Genomic DNA, 27,998 nt, shown 5'->3' on the forward strand with positions numbered 1-27,998 from the left:
GCTAGTTTATAATATGCTTTGCCATCTCCTCATTTTAAGACATTTATAGCTAGTATCCTGTTACAACATTTATATTTAGTGGCAACTAGTTACTTGATCTAATTTAGAATACTTTGTATTCCAAGGGATCTCCAATCAATGTTAATATGAACTATGTAATAGCAGACAAGGGAAATACAATACAATAGACTTCTTACAATCTGTTTTCAGCACTCTACGCTCTACACTAGACTAGAGTCTAAAGTCTCGAATGATCTCTTGATAGCTGAATCAGACGGCAACTACTGTCTATTGATTCTTCTACAACTCTCTGCAGAGTTTGACACTACAGACCATCAACTTCTACTCAGCATGTTCCACACTATTGGCCTCAAGGATATAGCTCTCTTCCAATCTCTCTGAACGTTTGTTCAGTATATCATTTGCTGGTTCTAATTCTTCTCCTCTTTTCCTTGCTGTTGGTTTACTTTATGATTCAGTCATTGGTCCTCTCCTCTTTTCTCTTTACACAGCGCATATTGGACAAGCTACTATCAGATTTGGCTTCCAGTACCATCTCTACTCTGATGACGCCAAATGATATACCTCTTCCCGTGACATAAAACCAGCTCTAATACCAAACACCAGTAATTGTCTGGCAGCTGTCTCTAACATAATGCCCTCTCTTTCAAAAACTGAGCTTCTTGTGTTTCCACAATCTTCTAACCTACCTAACCCTGATGTCTCCATCTCAGTTTGTGGTACTACCATAACTCCTAGGCAGCACACCCGCTGCCTTGGGGTAATATTGGATTCCGATCTTTCCTTTACTTTTTATATTAATTCACTTCCCGTCACTAAACTCTCCCCTCTCCAATCTATCCTGAATGCAGCAGTCAGGCTCATCCTCCTGACCAAAAGCTATACTATTGCCTCTACCCTATGCCAGTCACTGCACTGCTTTCCCATTCACTTTAGAATACAATTTAAACTTATTACTATCTACAGTGCTGCATCCCCTTACATCTCCTCCCTCATCTCTTCTATCACCCTACCCGTGCTCTATGTTCTGCCAATGGTCTAAGAATAACATCCTCCATAATCCATATTTTCCACTCCCATCTCCAAAACATTTTTCATGCTGCACCAGTGCTCTGGAATGTGCTACCCAAGACAATCAGATTAATTCTCAACATTTTCAGTTTTAAGTGGGCCCTAAAAACACATCTTTTTAGACAGACCTATCACATTCCCTAATCTTATCCTTCCTTTACCCCACTATTACATTAGTCATCATAACCTGACACATTCATTCAGCAATATCCCCCACATTCCTCGAACGCTAACCACTTCATGTCTGTCATACAAAGATACTAACTAGTGACTGGCTCATGCAGTTTTATGTGAACTACCCTATGTTTATAAAAGATAGCTGGACCATAGCACCTAAAGAGGATCTGTCACCAGTTTATCAATTCCCTACCTCCTAACTAATCTAATAGGTGCTATGATGCTGATAAATACAGTGTGATTTGTTTTAAAAAAAACTTTATTATTTGCAAAGTTATGAGCATTTTTCTAAATATGCTAATTTGGCTCTAATAGCCAAATAGGAGGTGACTCTTTCTTTGCACGCTGAAAAATGTTTTCTGTATGACGCTGTCCAATCAGCATACAGCTTCTCCCCCTTCCCTGCCTAGCGACACAGTGTGATTTTATAGTATACAGCTTCCATTCCCGACTATGTATTCAACTGGCAATATCTCCGGTTGTGCTATCCTGGTGTCATTTGAAAGATTAGAGTTTCCTCTTTCATATGCCACTAGAATTGCTGTTCTAGGTGGTTCACAGCCACAGACATGGCTATTTAAAGTGATCCCCCTTCCCTCCAGTCTCAGTCTTTCACACTGTGTGAAGCAGCTTCATACTGATAGGACAGCGTCAGAGGCTGTGAGGTAGCTCCACCTCAGAAGAATCGCTGCTGTTGACACCCACTGGTCAAATAAAGGCTCATTTACATATTTTGAAAAAAGCTCATCAGATAAGATAAGGCATTACTAATCTAGTGACAGATCCTCTTTAAAGATTCTCTGTCACCAGATTATCAAATCCCTATCTCCTATTGCATGTGATCGGCGCTGCAATGTAGATAACAGTAACGTTTTGTTTGTTTTTTTAAACGATCATTTTTGGCTAAGTTATGAGCAATTTTATATTTATGCAAATGAGCCTTTCTAATGGACAACTGGGCGTGTTTTCTCTTATTTCCAACTGGCGTGTTTACTTCTTTCACTGAACAATCACACTGTGCTGTGGATCATGCTGGGCTAGAACAATGAGAAGTGTAGGACACTGATTGGTCACTGATTGGTCAGCCTCAAACACTCCTCTGTACAACACCCAGTTGGTAAAAAGTAAAAACACGCCAGTTGTCCATTGAGAAACTCATTAGCATAAATCTAAACTAGCTCATAACTTGCTCAAAAATTATAGTTTTTCAAAATAAAAACCACTGCTGTTATCTACATTACAGCGCCAATCAGATTATGTAGGAGATAGTCAAGTTATAATCTTGTGACAGAGCCTCTTTAACCTCTTAAGGACTAGGTCTATTTCGGCCTAAAAGACCAAGCATTCCTTTTTCGTTTTTTCCTCCCTGGCTTTCAAGAGTCATAACTTTTTTTATTTTCATGTCGATATAGCCATATGAAGACTTGTTTTTTTGCGAGACAAAATATTTTTTTCAGTTGTACAATTTTTGGGTGTATAAATTATATTGCTTGTCTTTTATTCATTTTTTTTAGGGAAGGAATTTAAAAAAGAACCCAGCTATTCCAGCATTGTTTTACGCCGTTTACTATGCGGTGTAAATAACATGGTAACTTTATTCTATGGGTCAGTACGATTATGGAGATACCAAATATGTATAGTTTTTTTTAAGTTTTACTACTTTTGCACAATTAGAACTCTTTTTAACAAAAATTAATTGTTTTTGCATCGCCGCTTTTTCAAGAATTGTCATTTTTTATTTTGTATGTCGATGTCGCCATATGAGGACTTGTTTTTTTGCGGGACGAGATGTAGTTATCATTGATTTAATTTTGGGGTACATGAGACTTATGGACTAACTTTTATTTAATTTTTTGCTGTGGGGAATGGAAAAAAAATGTTTGCTGTTGTTTTTGTGTGTTTTTTTGTACCGCGTTCACCCGGAAATTTAATTAATGAGTTAACTTTATTACTCGGGTCGTTCCGATCGCGGCAATACCATATATGTTTGTGTTTTGTGTTTTTTTTTTTTTTGCACTTCTGGTAAATACAGCCATTTTTTATGGTGAAAAAAGTGGTTTTATTGGAATTTTAACATTTTTTTTTTAATAGACTTTATTTAAAAAATGTTATTAGTCCCACTAGGGGACTTTACCATGCGATCGTCTGATCGCTTATATAATTCTTTGGGATACTTAGTATAAACAAAGCATTATTGCCTGTCAGTGTAAAACTGACAGGCAATCTATTAGGCCAAGCCTCTAGCACGGCCTAATAGGCATACAGCCAGGCCAGGCCTGGGGGCCTTTGTTAGGCCCCCAGCTGCCATGGCAACATATCGGCGGTCGGCGATTGCGTTTCCATGCCGCCGATTGGTGACAGAGGGAGCTCCCTCCCTCTGTCAAACAACTTAAATGTGTTAAATAGCCGGGATTGGAGGTTTCTTCATTCCTAGCCATTGCAGCTGGAGCCCGGCTGTCAGTCACAGCTGGGCTCCCACGGCGATCGTGCGGGCACAGCTTCTGTGCTCGCACGATCTCGTTCACGTACATGCACAGCGGAATGCACTAATGGCTGCATTCTCTGCTGTGCATGTACGTGATTATGTGCCAACGGGTTAACAAGCACTTTTTACATTTTGTGTCACCATTTTTTTCCCAATGGATTGCAGCCCTCGGGAGCAGGGTCCTCACTCCTCTTGTTTAAATTGTTAATTAGTTTTGTAACTATGTAATGTCTGATATTGTGTGTACATGTTCTCTTTGAATTGTAATGTGCTGTGGAGTATGTTGCAACAATATAAATATTATTATTATTATTTTTATTATTTTTATAATGTCTTTTGGGCAAGTTTTGCAAATGCTATTTTATTTGGAAAATGCCTTTGTTTGCTTGGTTCTTTTTTGTTCTTTTCGACCAGAGGCTTACACAACAGAGAGACTGATTGTTGTTGGAGGGCTAGACTCCTTGCAGCTTTCATTTATACATAGGTTGTACAGGTTTTAGTATGTGGAACTAAAAGTTTCAGCTGCAATAAACTTCTACACCTTGTGGTGGTATTAAGTCTATGAATTGTGGGTTAGACATACAAATAAAAAGGTCTTGCATAGGAGCCCTATATTCCCATTTTGCCATCAGCTGTTGCAGAGCAGAACAGTCAGCTGATACAAGTTTTAACCCGTTTAAGCAATATCCTATGTCCATCGCTACACAAATTATTTAAATAAAACAATGGGGAGGCACAAACTTGGGAAAATTTAAGGAATAGCCCCACACTCCCATATAAAATGTTTTTTTAAAATGCTTGTGTTTAATGTACTTTGGCCTTTATAAAGACATTTTTAATGTTTTGGCTGCTGGGTCAAAGTTGACACGGCAACAGTGGACCTGGGTCATTCAAACATATGCGGGACACCCTTGGCTAAACAGCACCCTGGGATTGGAAATTGACTAAACCTGTAGTGCCAAGTTACAAGAGAGTCGTTGCTCTTAAGATTCTTTATTATGTAGCAGCAATGTTGGTCCATAGACCTATCCTGCGGCGCCACGTTGTACATGTCTAAGCCCTGCCCGCTGGCTGGGTTATAAGACTCAGTGCACGGGGCTGAGTTGGGCAGTCCAAAGACCATGATAGAATAGGCCAGAAGGATACAGGGAAGCAAGTAGAGGCCAGAATAGGAACTGGGCGGCAATAGCAGAAAGCAGTTACAGAGGAATAGGGATAGAAGAAGAGCTGTGAAAGGCTAGAGCAGAGGTCATTTGAGTAACCGCTTACCAGAAAAGACCCAGTCAACAGAGGGACAGCCTACTAGAAGCCCAGCTTGCCACCCAAGAGAAACAGTAGAAGAAGCCACCAAAAGAAGGTCCTGTCCCCAGTGAGGATACACTCCACAGTGACAGAGGAGAGGACTCAAAAGAGGACTGCAGCCTCTTGCAAATATAGAAAGATCTGAGGTTTAAGCCATAGGCTTTGTACTTCTATACAAGACCTATGAATAGGCTAACTTTATCTTTAAGGCTGTACTAAGAAAATCCTGGGCCAGTCAGTGGATTACAATTGACTAAAAACGGCAAGCCTGAGGATTACAATATACGGCCTAGAGGGCCAATCAGTGAATTACACTTTATTAGATAAAAGTCAGAGAAATACAGCATATCTCAGTGAGGATCTGCCAAAATATTACAAACAACCGTCAGATAGCCAGAAGTGTTTCTTATCAGAAAGGATCAGCCAGCACTAGAAGTAGTGATTAGCCACAGGCCGTCCCCTGGTAGTGTGAGCGACCCCATGACCTGTCAGTATATATATATTGCCTATTTCTGGAAACTTTATTTAATAAATTAGGCCTCTACAGAGTTTTGGTGAGGCCCTCATTGCTAGTATTGTAGAGGGAGAGTCATAGGAGGTATAACTTGAGTGTATTGAGAATGAATTGCCAGCCATAGAGTCATGTTTACATTTATTTAATAGGTGCCAGTACTTTGACTTTACAAAATAAATCTGTTAATGCATGTATGTGTGTAATGGCTCCCTCTCCACGCCACCACCATATACTTACCTCTTCTGGCTTCTGGCCGGAGCCGCGTCCCTCCTTCTTTCTAGACTTGTTGCAGTTTTCATCTCTGCCGCTCTCCTCCTGAACCTCTGCCACTTCCTCCCTTAACCCCTTCCCGCCGTAGCCCTTTTTCAGATTTTCATTTTCGTTTTTTCCTCCCGACATTCCAAAAGCCATTACATCTTTATTTTTCCGTCTATATAGTACTATGAGGGCTTGAATTTTGCGGGACGAGTTGTAGTTTTTTGTAGCACCATTTACTTTGCCATATAATGTACTAGGAAACGGGAAAGAAATTATTTGTGGGGTAGAAAATTAAAAAAACAGCAATTCCTCCATGGTTTTTTGCACGCCGTTTTTACTGAATTTACTGCGCAATTAAAACAACGTGTTAACTTTATTCTGTGGGTCAATACGATTACAGCGATACCAAATATACACTACCATTCAAAAGTTTGGGGTCACCGAGACAATTTTGTGTTTTCCATGAAAACTCACACTTATATTTATCAAATGAGTTGCAAAATGACTAGAAAATATAGTCAAGACATTGACAAGGTTAGAAATAATGATTTTTATTTCAAATAATAATTTTCTCCTTCAAACTTTGCTTTCGTCACAGAATGCTCCATTTGCAGCAATTACAGCATTGCAGACCTTTGGCATTCTAGCTGTTAATTTGCTGAGGTAATCGGGAGAAATTTCACGCCATGCTTCCAGAAGCCCCTCCCACAAGTTGGATTGGCTTGATGGGCATTTCTTGCGTACCATACTGTCAAGCTGCTCCCACAACAGCTCTATGGGGTTGAGGGGTGACTGCGCTGGATACTCGGTTACAGATAGAATACCAGCTGCCTGCTTCTTCCCTAAATAGTTCTTGCATAATTTGGAGGTGTGCTTTGGGTCATTGTCCTGTTGTAGCATGAAATTGGCTCAAATCAAGCGCTGCCACAGGGTATGGCATGGCGTTGCAAAATGAAGTGATAGCCTTCCTTATTCAAAATCCCTTTTACCTTGTACAAATCTCCCACTTTACCAGCACCAAAGCAACCCCAGACCATCACATTACCTCCACCATGCTTGACAGATGGCATCAGGCACTCTTCCAGCATCTTTTCAGTTGTTCTGCGTCTCACAAATGTTCTTTTGTGTGATCCAAACACCTCAAACTTCGAGTCGTCTGTCCATAACACTTTTTTCCAATCTTCCTCTGTCCAATGTCTGTGTGCTTTTGCCCATATTAATCTTTTCCTTTAATTAGCCAGTCTCAGATATGGCTTTTTATTTGCCACTCTGCCCTGAAGGCCAGCATCCCGGAGTCGCCTCTTCACTTTAGACATTTACACTGGCGTTTTGTGGGTACTATTTAATGAAGCTGCCAGTTGAGGACCTGTGAGGCATCTATTTCTCAAACTAGGGACTCTAATGTACTTGTCTTGTTGCTCAGTTGTGCAGCGGGGCCTCCCACTTCTCTTTCTACTCTGGTTAGAGTCTGTGTGTGCTGTCCTCTGAAGGGAGTATTACACACCGTTGTAGGAAATCTTCAGTTTCTTGGCAATTTCTCGCATGGAATAGCCTTCATTTCTAAGAACAAGAATAGATTGTCGAGTTTCACATGAAAGCTCTCTTTTTCTAGCCATTTTGAGAGTTTAATCGAACCCACAAATGTTAAGCTCCAGATTCTCAACTAGCTCAAAGGAAGGTCAGTTTTATAGCTCTTCTAAACAACAAAACTGTTTACAGCGGTGCTAACATAATTGCACAAGGGTTTTCAAGTGTTTTCTAATCATCCATTAGCCTTCTAACACAGTTAGCAAACACAATGTACCATTAGAACACTGGAGTGATGGTTGCTGGAAATGGGCCTCTATACACCTATGTAGATATTGCATTAAAAACCAGACGTTTGCAGCTAGAATAGTCATTTAGCACATTAACAATGTATAGAGTGTATTTCTGATTAATTTAATGTTATCTTCATTGAAAAAAACTGTGCTTTTCTTGCAAAAATAAGGAGATTTCTAAGTGACCCTAAACTTTTGAACGGTAGTGTATATAGTTTTTTCTATATTTTGCTACTTTTACAAGTAAAAACCTAAGTGTAAAAAAGAAAATTTATTTTGTGTCGACTTCAACCAGCGATCGTTAGAACGCTTGCACGATATACTGCAATATTAATGTATTGCAGTATATCATGATTCTGAAAGACGCTATGACCGGGGATTCCCCTCCAGGAGAAGCCAATGACGTCATGGACACAGACGACATGTGCTTCTCCTGGAGTGGAATCTACGGTCACATCGTCTGCAACGCTGTGGAAGGATATTCCGCTTCAGGAGTTTCCCCTGATGTCACTGTCCATATATGGACAGAGACATCAAGGAACGCTCCAGGAGCGGAATCCCCAGCCGCACGGGGATTCCTCTCCTTCAGGGAGCTACAGTGGCGCTATCTATACTGGAGGGGGGGGGGGGTTGCTATCTACAAGGGTGCTGTGGGCTGTGTGGCACTACCTACAAAAAAGGACAACTGTGCAGGAGCAGACAAAATACCCAGCTTTCCCGGCTATCAAATAAATGTGTGGAAATAAACTAAGATTTAACTTTTATTTAATCTAGCTAAAAGGATTAATCCTTTAACTAGACTAAATAAAAGTTATATCTTAGTTTATTTCCACACATTTATTTGATAGCTGGGAAAGCTGGGTATTTTGTGTGCTCCTGCACAGTTGTTCTTTTTTGAATGTCTATTGCCCGCCAGCTATCAAGGTAATTTCGTAGTCCTTGCACTACCTACAAGGGGGCTGTGGGCAGTGTGGCACTACCTACCAGGGGTCTTTGGGTTGTGTGAAGCTACCTACCAGGGGTCTTTGGGTTGTGTGGCACTACCTACCAGGGGTCTTTGGGTTGTGTGGCACTACCAACCAGGGGGCTGTGGGTTGTGTGGTGCTACCTACAAGGGGCCTGTCTGGCACTACCTACAAGGGGGCTGTCTGGCGCTACCTACAAGAGGGCTGTGTGGTGCTACCTACAAGGGGCTGTGTGGTGCTACCCACAAGGGGGCTGTGTGGCGCTACCCACAAGGGGCTGTGTGGCGCTACCTACAAGGGGCTGTGTGGCGCTATCTACAGGGGGAATCTGTGTGTGGTGGGCTGATGGTCATTTTACTGTGAGTGATGGGCTGAAGGTCATTTTACTGTGATTGGGGGGGGCTGATGGTCATTTTACTGTGAGTTGGGGGCTGATGGTCTTCAAGTGGTTTCCGCCTCTGACCTCCACTTGAAATTAATAGGTGGCAGAAAATACCTGCGACGCTCGTTTGGTGCTTGTTTTACTGCGTCTTTTGCATTCGCTTCAACAGCTTAAGAAAAAACACAAAAAAAAGGTCACACAACGCTGTCAGTTGCTGAAGGAATTTTGAGGCAGATTTTTTTTGCCTTACAAAAAACGTGTGTGAACATACCCTACAAGTGTAGTGCTTGTTCTTAGCCGTTTTCTGTCTTTCTCAAAACTATTTTTGGTAGGGGGTCCCTGAGGAAATTTTATTTTTCCAGTGCTGCCTCGAGTCCAAAAAGGTTGGGAAACTCTGTACTAGGCTACAGGATCCCGTCATGGAGCAGCTCAGTTCGTCATAGGAACGGGGCCTAGGTGAGTACAATTTTTGTTTTTGTTTGGGGGCACTGTCTACAAGGGGGAGGTGGGGGACTGTATGGCACTGTCTACAAGTGGGAGGTGGGGGGGTTGTAATGCACAATCTACAACAAGGAGGTGGGGGATTATGGCACTTTCTACAGGGAGGCTATATGGCAAAATCTACAGGGGGCACTCCACTGTGTGGGGGCCAATAAGCGGACATTATACTGTGTAGGGGTACTACAGGTGGCATAATACTGTGGGCACAATTAGAAGACAAAATACTGTGTCCTTGAAGGAGTTGTAATATATTATTATTATACTGTATGGGGGCACTAAAGGGGCATTTTAATTTCTTTATGGGGCATTTTTTTTAATGATGGGGTGGGGCGCCAAAAGATCATTTCGCACAGGGCTCCATATATCCTAGGGCTGGCCCTGGGTAAGTGTAATAAGTTTGAATTTAATTATGAATGGTATGAGCAACCAGTGCAGTGACTAGCATAGGGTAGAGGCATTGGTATAGCGGTTGGTCAGATAGATGAGCATGGTTGCTGAATTAAGGATAGATTGGAGAGGGCAGAATTTAGTGAGTGGAAGACCGATTAGTAATGAGTTACAGTAGTCAAGACGAGTATGAATCAGAGCGACAATAAGAGCTTTGCCTGATTCCACAATAGGAAAAGGGCGGATTCTGGAGATGTTTGTGAGATGAAAGTGACAGGTGTGTGTAAATGATTAGATGTGTGAAGTAAAGGAAAGATCTGAGTCAAAAATAACCCTAAGACAGCGTGCATGCTGCCTGGGAGTTATGGCAGCGCCACACACTGAGATGGAGACATCAGGTTTAGGTAGGTTAGTAGATGGTGGGAACACAAGGAGCTCAGTTTTGGAAAGATTCATATTCAGATAGAGAGAGGACATGATGTTAGACACAGCGGACAGACTATCACTGGTGTTTTGTATTAGAGCAGAGTGGATGTCATCGGAACAGGCATATATTTGGGTGTCATCAGCGTAGAGATGGTACTGGAAGCCAAATCTGCTGTAGGTTTGTCCAATAGGGGCTGTGTAGAGAGAAAAGAGAAGCGGACCTAGGACTGAACCTGAGGAACCCCAAGAGGTGAAATAGACTTGTTTGGCTCTGTGAAGGGCATAGTTGTAAGTTCTCAGAATAAATTTGTAATGGAGGAAATCTGCTGACAAGTGCGATTTTCTCCACAGAGGTTCGGCACATCTCGAGCACCGCTGAGGAAAACGTGATTGAGGCTTGTGCCAGGGTTGTGGAGGACTTTGCCGGGTGGTTTGGAGTGTAGGGGGGGAGGCTGCCTCATCCAAAGTGTTTTTCAGAGTGTTATTCTAATGTTTGGTGGCCAGATTGGGACAGGAGAGATAGGGGACAACGTGAACTGTAGACTGTCTATGAGTTGCTGAGTGTTAATAGCAGGTAGATTTCTGTATGTCTGATGGATAGGCATGTTTTTAGGTGGCAGAGCATTTGTGATAATAAAGGAAAGAAGGTTGTGATCACAGAGTGGGAGAGGAGAATTATTAAAGTCAGAAACTGAGCAGAGACGGAAGAAGACCAGCTCAACTGAATGACCGTCTTCATGTGTAGGAAAGTTAGTAAGTTGTGACAGACCTAGGGAGGAGGTTAAAGATAGAAACTGGGAGGCAGATGAGGAGATTGGGTTATAAATGGGGATGTTAAAGTTGCCTATGATGAGAGTTGATATTTCAGATGATAGGAATTGTGGAAGCCAGGCAGCAAAATGATCCAGGAATTGACGTGGTGAGGTCGGGGGACGGTAGTCAACTGCCAATCGGAGGGAGAATGGGTGAAAGAGTTTGAGAGTGTGGACTTCAAAAGAGGGAAATGTGAGTGAGGGGACAGGGGGAATGACCTGGAAAGTACAGTGTGGGGAAAGAACAATGCCTAAATAAAACTTTAAAGTATATTGAAGTCTCAATACTAATTGATATAATATTTGTTATAAAAAAAGTAGCCAGTGATGATCCAAATAGTCACCTTGCTGGGATTTGTTATTCTACAACGGATGGCTCTAATTGACTCCATTGTTATAAAGAGCTGGTGTTGCTTCAATGATTTATTATTGTAGGACCTGATGTTCTCTACAGACCGGTACTACTTGAGAAATATTGATACCAGTTGTGTGAAAGCATTGGCTGTTGCTAGTGTGATGTCTTTGAAACAACTAAGAAATGTCTGAGTCCTACGTTAGTATAAAACAGGTTAAGCGGTTAAGTTTGGTGTTAGGGTAAACCCCAAAGAAAATTTATTGATATTTTATATTTTTTATCTATCTTTGAATGTTTGTAGAAGTTTATTTAGTTTTTAATTTAAATAATGGTGTTAAAAAATAAAACCAATGTACAATTGTCCTTACTCCACTTCTGAAATGGAAGGGCAGCATAGTATGGGGAAAGGTCTGCTCTCCCATTAGCCAAAATGGAGCAGAAAATAGTGTACCATTTGGTGTATTGTTTGATCTCTTCTATTAGCCAGACTCATAGTCAGAAGCTCCCATCTCTTCCTGCCTCCTCCGCTCTCCTCACACGGATTGAGGGGCTCCTGTCTATGATTGACACTATCCAACCATCAATCACCCCCATGAAAGGCAGAGGGAGGCGGGGAGAGGCAGAGGGAGGCAGGGAGAGTCGGGGAGAGGCAGGGAGAGTACTCCCCACTTTGCTTCTATTACCTAAACGGCACAATATTATTTGTGCTGTTTTGGTTAATAGGAAAACGGACCTTTCCCTATACTATGCTGCACTTACATAAAGTAGCATTTTCTAGTGACAAATCCACTTTTATCATTAAGCTTTGTGGTCTTATGTAAATAATGAATAATACGGTACATTTTTATATTAATTTAATGATGCTTTAATAATAAAGAACAAAGTTAAACAAAGACAATTATTAGAATATAGAGATAATGAGGAGGGAAGGGCAGAAAAAGAAAATAACATAGAAAATGTACATAAAACAACCTTTATTGTATAAAAAGAAAAACATATTTATAATCCTAATAAAACACTTATGATAACTGATAAGAACCTGTGGGTATTAAGAAATGAAATTAAGAAACCCACAATGTGTCTGCCTTAGTTAATATGGTAATTATATATTATAGCATTACTTGTCTAAATGCAATGTTTCTATGACAAAGTTTCTGGCATAGAAATGCGACTTTTGGGCCTTTTCATCTGCTCTCTCCATTTTAAAAAAGAGTGGGTGAAACTGAATGAAATGGGGCATAACCACCCTAGGCCCGATGCATTTACTATAATTCATGCCAGAAACTGGCATAAATTATAGCGGAAATCTATGCCAGCACCTGGCTGGCGCTGGTTTCATTCAGTAATGCAGGGACAGTCAAAGCTTCGACAAATTTATTAACAGGCTTGTGCCTCTTAATAAATTTGTTGCATCTTATACAAGCTTGTTTTTTAATAAGACTAGCGCAGTCTAAGTACATCTCGTCCCATGTTTGTAAGTTGTATTCTGTCATACTATGATACAAAATAGGACGATTGTGCATCTGAGGAGAAATAAAAACTGTACTATAAAGTCATTTATTTGGTAATGATGACAGCCCTGCAGGTTATGTGCATCTACCGACTTAGCAGAACCAAATGGCTCACTTACAGCACCAGCAGGGGAATAGAATGGCATTAGGATGAAGTCTTTCCCTAAAAACATGGACAGGCATATACATGCCCCTTGGATACTAGACACCAATCTACAATAATACATTGTTTATTTTGATGGCTGCTGTCTACTAAACTTACTTTACTAACCAACCAGATGAAATTGGAAAATAGTTTTGAGACATCAGGGCTCAGTAATTTCACAAGACTTAAAATCCTTTTTCCTATTAATGCCAGACATGATTTACTTAGGCTCCTTAAATATCTGTAACATTTATGTAAACTATGAAAATAATTATATATTTTATTATTTGTAGGTTCTCCATACAGAGATAAAATAACCATAGCCATTTTGCAGCTTCAAGAAGAAGGAATTCTCCATATGATGAAAGAAAAATGGTGGCGAGGCAATGGGTGCCCAGAAGAGGAGAGTAAAGAAGCCAGTGCTCTAGGAGTACAAAATATCGGTGGCATTTTTATTGTTTTAGCCGCTGGACTGGTGCTTTCAGTTTTTGTTGCTGTTGGAGAATTCCTATACAAGTCGAAAAAAAATGCTCAGCTAGAAAAGGTAAGCTTTATAAAAAAAATTCATTTTATAATATATCATATTAAAACATGGCAAATTGAGAAAATTATGTTTCAAAACTATGTTTTATATAACGGTAATAAAGGAATTTCATCTTGTTCCAGAATGTTCTAGCAAATTTCTAAAATTGAAACTCAGATTCATTACTTAAAAATAGTACAATAAACAGCCAACATGGGTATGCATATTTATACCTTCAACTCATGATATGCTACATAACACACAAACGTTTTTTATATAAAAAAAAGGTCATCCAATGTTTTAATCATTGTAATATTCTTTCCCATAAGTGATCTTTTTAGTATCTCTTTAATCCTCTGTAGTCAATACCAAAAATAACTATTTAGTTAATGAACAACAACAATGTCATCATATTTGTAGAAATCACTGTCTGCAGGCAGTTTCTCTGGTAACTACATGTCCCATAATGCCTTACCCGGGCATCATATTGTAAAGTGTGTCCAGATAATATGGCACAAGCTATAGTTATAAAGATCATTACAAATTACGAGTAAGATGCTGACAAACCAAAAACGAAGGACTAAGGCATAGACTTCACACAGGACACGCTGCAGACTGTGCCGTATGCAGCAGCATGAATGTCTCAGGCAACGTGCAAACTCCAGTAGGAAAGGGGCAAAGATGATTGGCAATGATTGGCATAGAACAGCCATACATTATCTGGAGGATACATGAAGCAGCCTGGTGGGGAATCACTGACAATAGCAGGGCTGTTCAGATTGTCACCACTGCATATTTGGATTGTTGCTGTGCACATTATGCCTGATAGTTTATTATTCATAAACCTACAGAAGACGGCAGTGGCATCAGACCTCATGATGACAGGTGAGAATTCACATGGGAAACTATGTTTTCACCACATTTCCCTTTAACGACCGGCGTATAGTGTTTTTACATCGGCCGTTCAGGATAGTTCTTCTGAAGCGCCACCTTTTCACGACGGCATTTCAGAAGAACTTTCCCCTCATCGTGCGGGGATCTCCTGAAGCCCGTGCTGTTGCTAACAGCCTCGGGCTTCAGGGCAACGATCGGGGACCACTAGCAGTGTTCTCCGATCATATTTAACCCCTCAGATGCGGCGCTCAATAGCGAACGCCGCGTCTCATTCCACTGGCATCCCCGCGTGCATCTAACAAAGGCCCCCAGGTCTGCCTTTAGTAATTTCAACATATATCTCACAGGACAATCAGTAAAGGGGCTAGGTCTCCAAAGGTATGAATAAATGCCTCACCAATGTTAAATAGAAACTCTCCTATATATAAATACATGAGAAAAGGAGTCATACACGATTACCATTTTTTGCCAAAGGCATGGAAAGTTAAAATTTTATTAAATAACAACACATGTATAAAAAATACATATACAGATAAAATTGAGAATTCGAATCGGACAACTGTATATGGGCTACATACATCACAAAAACGCACATAGATGGCAGCAAAAGCTCTAGTACAGAGGGCTAATAGGCCATATCTGGAGTGGCTGAGGTGGTAACGTGCTATATCAACAATAGGGTATGCAGAGGTAATCTATATAACAATATCATGGCCTAGACAAAATATATGCAAAACAATGTCTATGGAGGAAAAAAGTAGTTATATAAATGCTGTATATCACTCAAAAGGTCATATCCTCGGGCGCCAGTAACCGTACTGGACTCTTCAAAACATGGAGGGAGATGATTTCCCCAGAAAACAGAAGTGGTAAAAGTATTGGAAAATGGAATGACTAACCCATATTGTTCAAATGTCCTGTGAGCTCCAAGAAAAAGTACCCCGCGGGGTGCCGATGGGTTCTATAGCAGCCTGGGGGCCTAACAAAGGCCCCCAGGTCTGCCTTTAGTAATTGCCTGTTAGACCATGCCAGAGGCATGACCTAACAGGTGCATGTCAGTTTTACACTGACCGGCAATAGTACACAGCAATACCGAAGTATTGCAGTGTATTATAATAGCGATTAAAGGTTTGCACAGTGAAGTCCCCCAGTGGGACAAAAAAAAAAAAAGTAAAAAAAACGTTAAATAAAATTTGATATAAATAAATAAATGTCCCAAGTAAAAAAAATAAAAACCCCCACTTTTTCCCCTTACAAAATACTTTAAGAAGAAAGGTAAAAAGTTACTCATATTTGGTATCGCTGCGTCCGTAACGAACCCAACTACAAAATGATTACATTATTTAACCCGCACGGTGAACGCCGTAAAAAATATAATAAAACACAACATCAGAATTGCTGTTTTCTGTTTATCCTGCCTTCAAAAGAATTTGATAAAAAGTGATCAAACCATCGCATCTACTCCAAAATGGTACCAATAAAAACTACAAGTCGTCCCGCAAAAAAAAGTCCACATACAACTGCATCGGTCAAAAAATAAAAAAGTTATGGCTCTTAAAGTATGGCGACACAAAAGCAAATAGTTTTGAAAAAAATGTTTTTTTAGTGTGTTAAAGTAGGAAAACATTAAAAAATACAAATAAATTTGGTATCGCCGCAATCGTAACGACCGGCTGAATAAAGTTATTATGTTATTTATACCACACGGTAAACGGTGTAAAATGAAAATTATATGTACCCCAAAAAGGTGCTATTATAAAATACAACTTGTCTCGCAAAAAAAAAGTCCTTATACAGCTATGTCGACACAAAAATAAAAAAGTTATAGATCTCTGAACGCGACGATGGAAAAACTTACAAAATTGCTCGGTCATAAAGGTTTAAAATACCTTCGGTATTAAGGGGTTAATATATTAAATATCTGTATGGACATATATATGTTGATATTGAGTAAAGATAATAATACTACTAATATTACATATTAGTAGTATTAAAAAAAGGTGAACCCTGAACAGTTCCTATTATATTTATATTATTTCTTTAGAGGTGTAAATTCTTTTTTTAATGTATCTTGTAGATTAAGACATCAGTTAAAACCAAATATTTATATTTGTTAGTGTATTCCTTATGGAATTTCAGTAGTCAGATCCACTGAATTTCCATTCCCAATAACTTTTCATTGTGATACCACATCTCCAATGTCCTTCAGTCTTTTCTATCCCGCAGAAACAGGTATTCCCTAATTGTGAAAAGTGTAGCAAAAATTGGTTCCACACCTAAATAAAGAAAAATTCCAACAGGTGACTGACCCTTTTGGGATTAAACATATTCAATAAATTATTTTTTTTATCAGCTTTCACTGTTTCATTTTTTATCTTGTAGTGCTCAGAAGAAAAGGAAACAGTGAAAGCAACACTTTGATAAAAGGATTAGGATTCATTGAATTCGTGTAATCCCCCATTATAACATAAAAGTTAGGTGAGTTACCAGTGAGAATTTTGCTTTATTGAGGTGTAGTACCAAAAAATATTACATTTGTTTTTGTTTGGAGCATTTGGAAAGTATTTTTCTTCGGTGCATCCTTTGTGTAGCTTGGAAGCAATTTACGTTTATTATTACAATTCATGGATTCCCTAGTTATGATTTCTAGTACTCCTTGTATTGTATAGGTAGTTTTAGGCCTCATGCACATGGCGAAAATATTTCTACCTAGCTATGAAAGGGCACCCATAGAGGGGAATAGCAGCTGTGTGAGTGGGCAGAGGTGATTGATGGCATTTAAAACTTTTATGTAAAGGTTAGCCAAGACTTCCAAAGATGTAGACATTTGGTGTGGGAAAATGTGCCTCATTTATCAAAACTATCCAACATAGAAATGAGCCTTGTGGGCCATTACAACCAATCAGAGCTCAGCTTCATTACTTAAACTGCTTTGGTAAAATACTATGTTTGCTATGGGCATCAAGTCCAATTTCTCTGTTAGATAGTTTTAATTAATGAGGCCTATTCTCCTAAATAATTCATCCAAGGGCCTTTTTTTTTATTTTTGTCACCATTAAAAATGATGAAAACATTCCATATGTGGGCCATGATGTAGCAGATGGCAGTTGTGCCTTATCTTCCTGAGATAGAAATTTAAAAGAATTACCTCCTTTGTCAAGGTACTGTATGGCAAGGAGCTCCACAACTCACAATTAGGGAATTTATGGTTTGGAAGGATAAAAAGGTGGAAGATTATTGGAGAGGTTATAAGTTTGGAAGTCACACAGCCAATTTCTTGTATATATGTCAAGAGTTGGAATCACAGAAAGTCGACCATCTCTACGCTACGCAAATATAACTTAACATTTAATATTTATTTCAAATATAAAAGGGACCTGCATAAATGGCCCTACTGGTCAAGAAACACAGACCACCCTGTCAGAACAACACCAATGTCCCCTAATGTGTACCTACCTAGTCTGGGCACCTACTCCAAAAGGCTCAACCCCCAACCTGCTTCCTGTACCTAGCAAGACCCTATTATGGTTGTATCATTAAGTGGGGTGGGGCAAATGAAACACATTGATATGGACACAGGACACTATTACACCCAAGTAAACAAATGTGGATATTCCAGAAAAATATGAAAAACAAAAAACACACCTAAGTTCCACTGTTTAGCAGGTCACCATGACCTCCAACAGAGAAAATCAGACTGAACATCATGACCTATTGTAGGTCGAGCAAGGTTACATACATCAACATCTACCACTGGTGTAGACCATTTTTAAATACAAAAACTTCAACATCTGCCATTAATATAGTCCAGTTTCAATTCCTCAGCGCCAACATATTTCCCCCAGTGGGTTCATCAGGGAACAAGTCATTGTAGTGTTTGTAAAAAATATGTAGATATACAATGTGTTAAAGCTGATGCATAGTCTAGTAGAAATGTTTCTTGGGACAAATCAACACTCCTTGTCTCATAAATAGTCTATCCCTATTCAAAGCAGTTCTAGAAAGGCAATTACAATCACATTGCCAGGAAATCATACTTATGTAAGAATTATACAGCTGTGTAGATGTTAATAGATGGACCATTGATTCAGAAAAAACAAGACAAGAATAATGTTAGGGTAACGTTCCATGATGAGCCATATTTATATATATCTTACTATCCTTATGTTAACTGCCGGTCCATTAGGATGCTATCCACAATTGGGTAACCTGGTTACAGAACGATCTGTCTGTTAGTCTGTCCAGTACTTTCTGACACATGTCCCCTTATAAACCATCCGAACTGTAAAAACTCCAACCCATCCGTCTACCAATCAATTATCTTGCCAGGGACAGCACGTGTGCCTTAGTATCCCTAGACCACCAGAGATCTCTCTGATCTCAGCAGCATTACTGTAATGCGCCGGAGGCAGAACAAAGCTACTGTACATGTCCCATTGTCAAGGAAGCACCACAACATGCGCTCCCTGCGATGCTTGGCAATGTCACTATGACATGCTGAGGGGCAAGACAAACAGAAATCACGTCCCATTGTCCAGGGAGCGTCGCTTAAAGAGACTCTTTCACTACTTTATTAATTTCCTCTCTCCTAACTAATCTAATAGGCGCTACGATGCTGAAAACTACAGTGTCATTTAAAAAAATAAAAATGTATTATCTGCAAAGTTATGTGCATTTTTCTAAATATGCTAATTTGGCTCTAATAGCCAAGTGGGAGGTGACTCTTTTCACTCTGGGCGGTGTAATTTTTCTGTATGACGCTGTCCAATCATCATACAGCATCTACCCCTTCCCTGCCCAGCAACACAGCGTGATCATATAGTATTCAGCTTCCATTCCCGACTATAGTCAACTGGTGATATATCCAGTTGTGTCAAAGCTAGAACTGAGATCCTGTTGTCATATGAAATATTAGCATCTCCTCTTTCATATGCCACCAGAACCAGGTCCACAGCCCAAAGATATGGCTGTTTGAAGTGATTTCCCTTCCCTCTAGAATGTGTCTCATACTGTGTGCGAAGCATCTTCATGCTGATAGGACAGCGTCAGGGGCTGCGACGTAGCTCCACCTCAGGAGAATCGCTGGTGTTACCTTCCACTTGTCTAATAAAGGCTCATTTACATATTTAGAAATAAGCTCATAATTTTTAAAATAATAATATTTTTGGGACACAATTTTCAGTAGCATTATCAGTGTGACAGCACCTATTAGATTAGCTAGGCGATAGGGCATAACTAAACTAGTGACAGAGCCTCTTTAAAGAGGCTCTGTCACCAGATTTTGCAACCCCTATCTGCTATTGCAGCAGATAGGCGCTGCAATGTAGATTACAGTAACGTTTTTATTTTAAAAAAACGAGCATTTTTGGCCAAGTTATGACCATTTTCGTATTTATGCAAATGAGGCTTGCAAAAGTACAACTGGGCGTGTTGAAAAGTAAAAGTACAACTGGGCGTGTATTATGTGCGTACATCGGGGCGTGTTTACTACTTTTACTAGCTGGGCTTTCTGAAGAGAAGAATCATCCACTTCTCTTCAGAACGGCCAGCTTCTGGCAGTGCAGATCTGTGACGTCACTCACAGGTCCTGCATCGTGTCGGCACCAGAGGCTACAGTTGATTCTGCAGCAGCATCAGCGTTTGCAGGTAAGTAGCTACATCGACTTACCTGCAAACGCCGATGCTGCTGCAGAATCATCTGTAGCCTCTGGTGCCGACACGATGCAGGACCTGTGAGTGACGTCACAGATCTGCACTGCCAGAAGCTGGGCGTTCTGAAGAGAAGTGGATGATACTTCTCTTCAGAAAGCCCAGCTAGTAAAAGTAGTAAACACGCCCTGATGTACGCACATAATACACGCCCAGTTGTACTTTTACTTTTCAACACGCCCAGTTGTACTTTTGCAAGCCTCATTTGCATAAATACAAAAATGGCCATAACTTGGCCAAAAATGCTCGTTTTTTAAAAATAAAAACGTTACTGTAATCTACATTGCAGCGCCTATCTGCTGCAATAGCAGATAGGGGTTGCAAAATCTGGTGACAGAGCCTCTTTAAGCCATAGGATGTGTACTGCTATATAAGACCGCTGTCCTAGGTGTTCCACAGCCCGAGATATGGCTCCTTGAAGTGATCCCCCTTCCCTCCAGCCTCACATTTAGAAAAAAGCACATCATTTTTAAAATAATAAATGTTTTGGAACACAATTTTCACTTACATTATCAGTGTGACCGCGCCTTTTAGATTAGCTAGGAGATAGGCCATTACTTAAATAATGACAGAGCCTCTTTAAGAAAAGTAAGACACCAAGAGGCTACGGCATCCATATAATGAGCAGATGCAATTATGGGCCGGACTGACTTTTACACTGATATCTATATATCATAGTATCAGTCTACATCCCTGCTTCAATACTATTTTTTCCTTTTTATAACATTACAGAAAAATAAGGAGGAGCAAAAAGTTCTGCTATTCTCTAGATTTGTGGCAAAATCAAGCTTGCACAGTTAAATAAAGAAGATTTTCAGATTTGTCTGTCACAAATCCCAAAACGAAACAACCAAACAGAATTGTGTTTACATTAACAGGAGTGTTGTTTCATCTGTGGCATGACATAACTGATGGCAGTTTCTGTGTGAAGAAGAACCTAAACAGATCCCAGCATCTCAGCTATTAAATGCCATCATGCCACAGGGCCATATAATTGTGTCACATTGTGTTAGTTAAAAAATGTATATTATATCCCTGCTCTGTACATGCAGCACTCCAGTTTGCAAAAGGAAAGCAAGTATTTAAGGACTCCTCAAATAGTTAAAATATTATTAAATATCCATGTTAATTAATCAAATATTTAAGTATGGAATTAATAGGGGTCGTTCAGAATTTGAAAAAGAGGTCTGAATTATTTTTTTCAGATTCTTGTCCAGGGGCTGTCTGGTATTGCAGCTTAGTTTCATTAAAGTGAATTAGGCTGAGCAGCAATACCAGACACAACCCATAAACAAGAATGGCGCGGTTCGTAATAAAAACATGACTTTTTCTCATGAAAAACCCATAAAAAGTAATTGACTTTTAACATATTTTTATCGCTTTTCAAAATTCTTATTGATGTCTAGAGGTCATTGTATGCAGAACTTGTAGGCTACAGAACAACTTCTTTCTTTAGGCTGTAGTTATACAAAAATAACTATAATAGAAGCATTCATATGGGGTCCCACATCCAGGGCTGGCCTTCGTTTGCTTGGTGGCGTTATATTTTACCATGTAGTGTCCAAACAATACAATCATAGTGGGTTTTAAATCAGAGGCGGATTTAGAATTGAAATCTAGGGAGAGGGGAGAAAGACACGCAGTGAACTTTGCTTTGTATGGTCACGCTCCTCGCGATTATCTTCACCCCTTCAAGACTAAGCCATTTTTTGCTTTTTCGTTTTCGTTTTTCACTCCCTGCCTTCCAAGAGCCATAACTTTTTTTTTTTTATGTCAGTAGAGTGATCTGAGGGCTTATTTCTTGCGGGAGGAGTTGTAGTTTCTATTGGCATCATTTAAAGTACCATATAATGTACTGGGAAACTGAAAATAAATTATTTGCCGGCTCCTGGGTTGACATGACAACCGGGGCGGGGGCGATGAGATGTCAGAAGGGGCTGCCCACCTCTTTCTAATGCCTCAGATGCTGTGGTCGCGATTGACCACAGCATTTGAGGGGTTAAACGGCCGGGAACAGCACGATCACTGTTCCTGGCCATTAGTCCCACAGCGTATAGAGTGCGTGAGCCCACTCCATACATCACCCCCGACACCACGACGTTCTATTTCATTGTGGTGCTTGAAGGGGTTAAATATGTAAGTTACTACATCAACACAAGAAGGAAAATACAGAGTGGGACACAAAAAAACACTTGATCACACAGTAAGGCAGAGGCTCACAGGTGACGTCTTTTATGATTGGATTTGCTCACTTTCCTTTTCTTCTTCATCCGACCCAAACAACTGGGATGACTTCTGATAACTGCAGAGATTGCTGCCCAAACGTCTTTGGCCCCTTGCTTCTATAGTCCATCCCCATCCTCTATAGCAAAACAAATTTTGAATAAATTCAGACACTAAACCCCTAAATTAATTCAGAACTCAGACAGAACCCCAAATTAATTTATAAACCAGAACAGACCCCTACATTATTTTATAAGCAAAGCAAACCCCTAAATTAATTCAGACCGCAATCCAGACCCCTAAATTATTCATATCCCAGATCAGATCCCTACATTACTTCAGCTTTCAGACCAGACCCCTAAATTAAATTCAGACCGTAGACCGGACACCTAAATAAATTTAAACCCCAGACCAAAGCCCTACATTAATTCAGATCGAAAACCTAAATACATTTAGACCCATAAAGTACTTCAAACCCCTGACCACACCTCTACATCACTTCAGACCTAAGACCTGAGCCCTACATAACTTTAGACCCCATACCAAACGTACATTACTTCAGATCCTAGACCACACCCCTGAATACATTTCAGATCCCAGAGCAGATGCCTAAATAAATTTCAGACCCCAGAGCAGACCCCTAAATACATTTCAGATGCAAGACCCTTTAATAATCATACCTCGGGCCAGACCGTCTATATACTCGCCTCTTTTTGCTCCCAGTTCCTCTTCAGCTCTGGGCACCGTGGCCTGAGGCTGGTAGCATCATGACATTGTGTGTGCTGCCGCACACTACGTCCTGGCATTGGACAACATCAGGACACAGTAGGGCGGTGCCCAGGAGCAGAAAAAAGTGAAGAAGTGTCTACTGGATTAATCCAATAAATAATTGATCATTTAAAAAAAAAATGGCGCCTTTTTTGGAGGGGCCCCTTGCGAAATGTTGAACATCTTTAATAAATTTGGAACATTTCTCTCAACACTTTTTGAAAATTTTTATAGGTAAAAAGTGTCAATGACATGTAATATATTTGACATGTGCGATGAGTATTTTCTTTTTTGCAAAAATTTTACTTTTAATGGGGTTATCCAAGACTATAAGAAAAAGAAAGTAACTGCAGGAAATGTGATAAAAAAACAAGCAAACATTACTCATCTATTAAATCCCATGCCGCACCAGTGCTGATGCTCAGGTGGTTCCCATCGCTCTATGTTTATTTTTCCAACAGCAATGACGTGTCATACATCCACATGACTGCTTCAGCCAATTATTGGCTTTAAATGCCACATGTAGTTCATGCTAGCATAACTGTTGAAGCTAGTGATTGGCTGCAGAGTTTATGTGGATATAAGCAGGGTCGCCATCATAAATTTCTTGGCCCCATACAGTCGAGGCATCTCCCCCTTCATTACCAGAGGATGGGGGTGGCAACGGAAAGTGGTGGAGGGCCGGGTTGAGACACAAGCTGGCAGTGGCTCTGTAGAGAGGCAGGACAGAAACAGAAGTTGGGCGGGGGCTCCGTAAGGGGACAAGGGGGGGAGACTAGGTGGCAGAACTCTGTGGGGGGGTCTAAAAGAGTGGAAAGTGGCAGCGGCGGGAGTGGCGCCGGGGTATACGCACCCTAACAGTGACTTTGAGCAGGGACAGGTAGGGGAGAGCTGTGCTTCTTAGGTACTAATGCTGGCCAGCATCAGGACGTTGTGTGCGCTGGTGCACACAACGTTCTGACACTGGCCAGCATCAGGATCGTGTGAAGTAGAGCCCCAGTAGTAGTTGACTTGGAGAAAGGAATGGGCCCCCCTATATGATGGGACCCATTCATTTCTCCAAACTAACTACAATTAGGGCCCTGCTTATAAGTTTCAAAATAGTTATATAGGGGAGGCAGTGGACAGCAGGGCGGGCAGGGAGCTTTTTTATTTCTGTTTCCAGGCTCCTGACAGGAGTACCAGCCATACTGCCCTGATGGCGGCCTTGATGTGAAACATATCAAGAGGGAAGAGACCGTAGGGGACCAATGGAGCGAACCAACAGCGCGGCAGGGGATTTAATAGGTGAGTAATATTGTTTGTTATTTTAACACATTTCCCTGCAGCTGGTTTATTTTCTTATACTTTTGGACAACTCCTCACTTTCCATTAGATTAATAACTGTATGTCCTAAATTCAAATAAAGCAGTTATGGAGGAAACATAGACTCTTATATGGCAGGTAGTCATTTTTGTTACTTTTGTATGAACTGTGCTGCAACTATGTATAACATACATTCTTAAAGTGTATAGGCAAATGAACTGCAAGGAATACAACATGTATAGAGTTAATAGCAAGTATAAAGCTACATAAACCTATAAATCTAATCAAATTAACCAATTTATCTTCCAAAATTGTGTTTCTGGCTGGGATGAATATGAAATTAAGGTTCAATCGATATACTTCTATTTTGTCTTACTGGATGGTGACAATTTTTGAAGCAAATAAGTTACCACTAGATTTGAAAGATGTGATGTCTCAAGTAATGGACATGATATCTTTGAAGTTTAAATGTATATATAACAAAAGATGAACCAGACTTTTCTTTAGATGTAGGAAAGAACTTTCGAAAGGAACTTTAAATTGTTTTGAAATAGTCAGTAAAGGCTGCGCAATGTGAGTCTTGTGCAGATGTCCTTTAGTACTGTAAGGGTATGTTCACACGCTAGCTGTCATTTACGTGTGAAAAGACAGACTGTTTTCAGGAGAAAACAGCTGCCTCGTTTCACACGTAAATGCTCCTCCTCGCATTTTGCGAGGCGTCTGAGACGCTCGTAAACCTTGAGCTGCTCTTCATTGAGTTCAATGAAGAACGGCTCAAATTACGTGGCAAAGAAGTGTCCTGCACTTCTTTGCCGAGGCAGTCCATTTACGCGTCGTCGTTTGACAGCTGTCAAACGACGACGCGTAAATTACAGGTCGTCTGCACAGTACGTCGGCAAACCCATTCAAATGAATGGGCAGATGTTTGCCGACGTACTGGAGACGTATTTTAAGACGTAAAACGAGGCATAATACGCCTCGTTTACATCTGAAAATAGGTCGTGTGAACCCAGCCTTAGTGTCATTTTTTTGTAGAACTAGTTTCAGCAATTTTTTGGTGTTTTGCTTTACATTATAACAGTTAGAGCCTAATAACTTTTTATTTTATACTTGTAGAAGTTTTATAGGTACATATAAATTTTTCCCTCTTTTTTGACTCTGTTATCTATCAATAACTATATGGTATTTGTCTACCATTAACCATTAATTATTGTATCTTACTTCTATTTTTCACCTTTTAACGTCATGCAAAACTATTCATTCTGTCAAGGGAGTAGATATAGGGAATGCAGTCGCACTCACACCCTGGGGCCTGAGGGGCCCAATGACCTCTCTGCCACATAAGTAGAAACCAGTATAATAAATGACACATGGTAGGTGAGTCCCAGTTATCGATTTCACATTATGACCAACGAGCTTCAAGTTACACATCTAGATTCTATCCATATATGAATATATTTTAGCCTTTTGAAAATGTATATTGATTGAAATGTAATAGTGTCAATACTTAAATACCTATTCTTCAACTAGTTAAACACTTCAGAATGGTCTGAGTCTGGGGCTGACACAGCCATTAGATGGCCTCTGTGTAAAAACAGTGTTTCGGCATACCTTCTGTCAGCATACCTGTAATGACTATAAAAAAATAGTTTTTTCTGCTATTCCACTGAAAAAAAGATAGTCCTAATTTACCCAGTAGCAATGGTTAACATTCCTGCTAGCCTAGGGTAGTAGAGGGGTTAAAACAGTATTCCCATCTTAGACATTTAAGGCATATCTGGGACCCGCATCTATTTCAGGCTGCCAAATTCAGGCCGAAAATCAATGAAGTGGTACACAGGGAATTACATAAACAGCCGAGCTCGCTGCACTCAGCTGTTTTCGTACAGTAACTCCCATAGAAGTGAATCGGAGTTATGGAAAAAGCCAAACTCAGTGACCCCCATTCTTGATATAGGTTTGGGTTCTAGAGTAGGGACCCACATCTGTCATGCATTTATGGCATATCCTGTGGATATGCCAACAATTTCTAAGTTGGTAACATCCTTTTAAATATAACAATTTAGTTGACACCACCCTATAAAAAAGAAGCTGTTATATCTGTGATGAATGATGTAATTTACTATTTACCAAAATATTTTTCAGAAACAGGTATGACAATTTACATTTAGATAATAAACCACTAGCTACACATACATAACTAAAATTAGTTGTTCCAATTCGTGTGCTATTGATGGACATGCTGATATTCATAGGTGTTATAATGAATTAAACATAAATACTATTATTACTCTAATACATGTAAACGAGTCCCCCTTTTAAAGAAAACAATTAGGCCATGTTCACACGATGAGGATTCTGTCAGGATTTAATCATGATTTAATCCGGCGAATGCATGTGAATATTGTATTTTATACACCATTCACACGCTCAGGAAAATATCTGTGCGGAATAATGAAAGAACTGCTGATTTTAAAATACATATAGCATGTTTGTTATTGCTCTGGATTCCATGCTGAAAATCCCTGGATTACCTCCATTAAATTACTGCAATTTGGCTAATCAGCGTGAAGATTCGCTGTTGAATCCATGGCAGAAATCCTATGACTAATTTGTGCCTAGTATAATTATACAGTGAAGAAGAGCGTAAAGTATTGACAGACACAGACAGATAGCCACAAAGCCCCAATGCAAAAACAGTATATAAGCCACTTGCTCTCGAATAATCAACATAGGGCACCCTTGCCTCCCTAGGTACACTCACATATTGCAGATTTCACATGTATTAAGAGTGGATACTCAAGACAAAAAAAGGTTAATGGCAAGATTTAGGGTACTTTTACATGGCCCATGTAAACGAGCGCAGGTCAACGAGACAACTCCCCCCTCCGTCTGCTGCTCGGCCGTGCCGATCTATAACTTAGAAAACGTGTTAAGAGGAGAGGGGCCAGGTGAGGCTTGCTCTGTCTGGTGGTCTTCGACACCTAGTAACCAGTGTCATTGTCAGATGCAGTGCAACATCTGACAGTGATGCTCACTAGGTGACCAAGACCACCAGATAGAGCGCGCCGCACCTAGCAAGCAGCATCACTATCTTCGGACCAGCTATTGACCCGGTATAGCGGCAATGCTGAAATTAAGCCTAATACTGGTTTGCTGAGCCTCTCAACCAATCAGTGTTAGCTCCACCCCCTGAGCCTGCCGATACTTTTACTGTGTGGTGTGTGTGCTGAGCATCGTGAAGGGGACTGACTGAAAATGAAAAGAACTAGGAGGTAGTGGTTGCTGCCCTGTCTATAGAAAATGTTTGGAGTGGAGCTAAGTGGACAGTTAAAACAATTGCCCTTCTTTATAATTTATGGCATATCCACAGGATATTGCTTCAGCTTTGCTGTTTTCGTATATATGTTAAACTCAGTTGTTAAATATGGAAATTATTAGCAT

General features: G+C 40.2%; 1 protein-coding gene across 3 annotated transcripts in view; it reads left to right on the top strand.

Moving 5' to 3' along the window:
• Window positions 1-27,998, top strand: part of GRIK2 (glutamate ionotropic receptor kainate type subunit 2) — a 609,687-nt gene that overhangs the window by 569,662 nt on the left and 12,027 nt on the right. For 2 of the 3 annotated variants that reach the window (XM_075862209.1, XM_075862210.1), the window contains one exon: window positions 13,426-13,676. In XM_075862209.1, coding sequence (XP_075718324.1) covers window positions 13,426-13,676 — 251 coding nt within the window. Of the gene's footprint in view, window positions 1-13,425; window positions 13,677-16,931; window positions 17,028-27,998 lie in introns of all 3 variants that reach the window. The other variant, XR_012883183.1, reaches the window with a different exon arrangement.

The sequence above is a fragment of the Rhinoderma darwinii genome, chromosome 4 (genome assembly GCF_050947455.1).
Source record: "Rhinoderma darwinii isolate aRhiDar2 chromosome 4, aRhiDar2.hap1, whole genome shotgun sequence".
Lineage (NCBI taxonomy): Eukaryota > Metazoa > Chordata > Amphibia > Anura > Rhinodermatidae > Rhinoderma > Rhinoderma darwinii.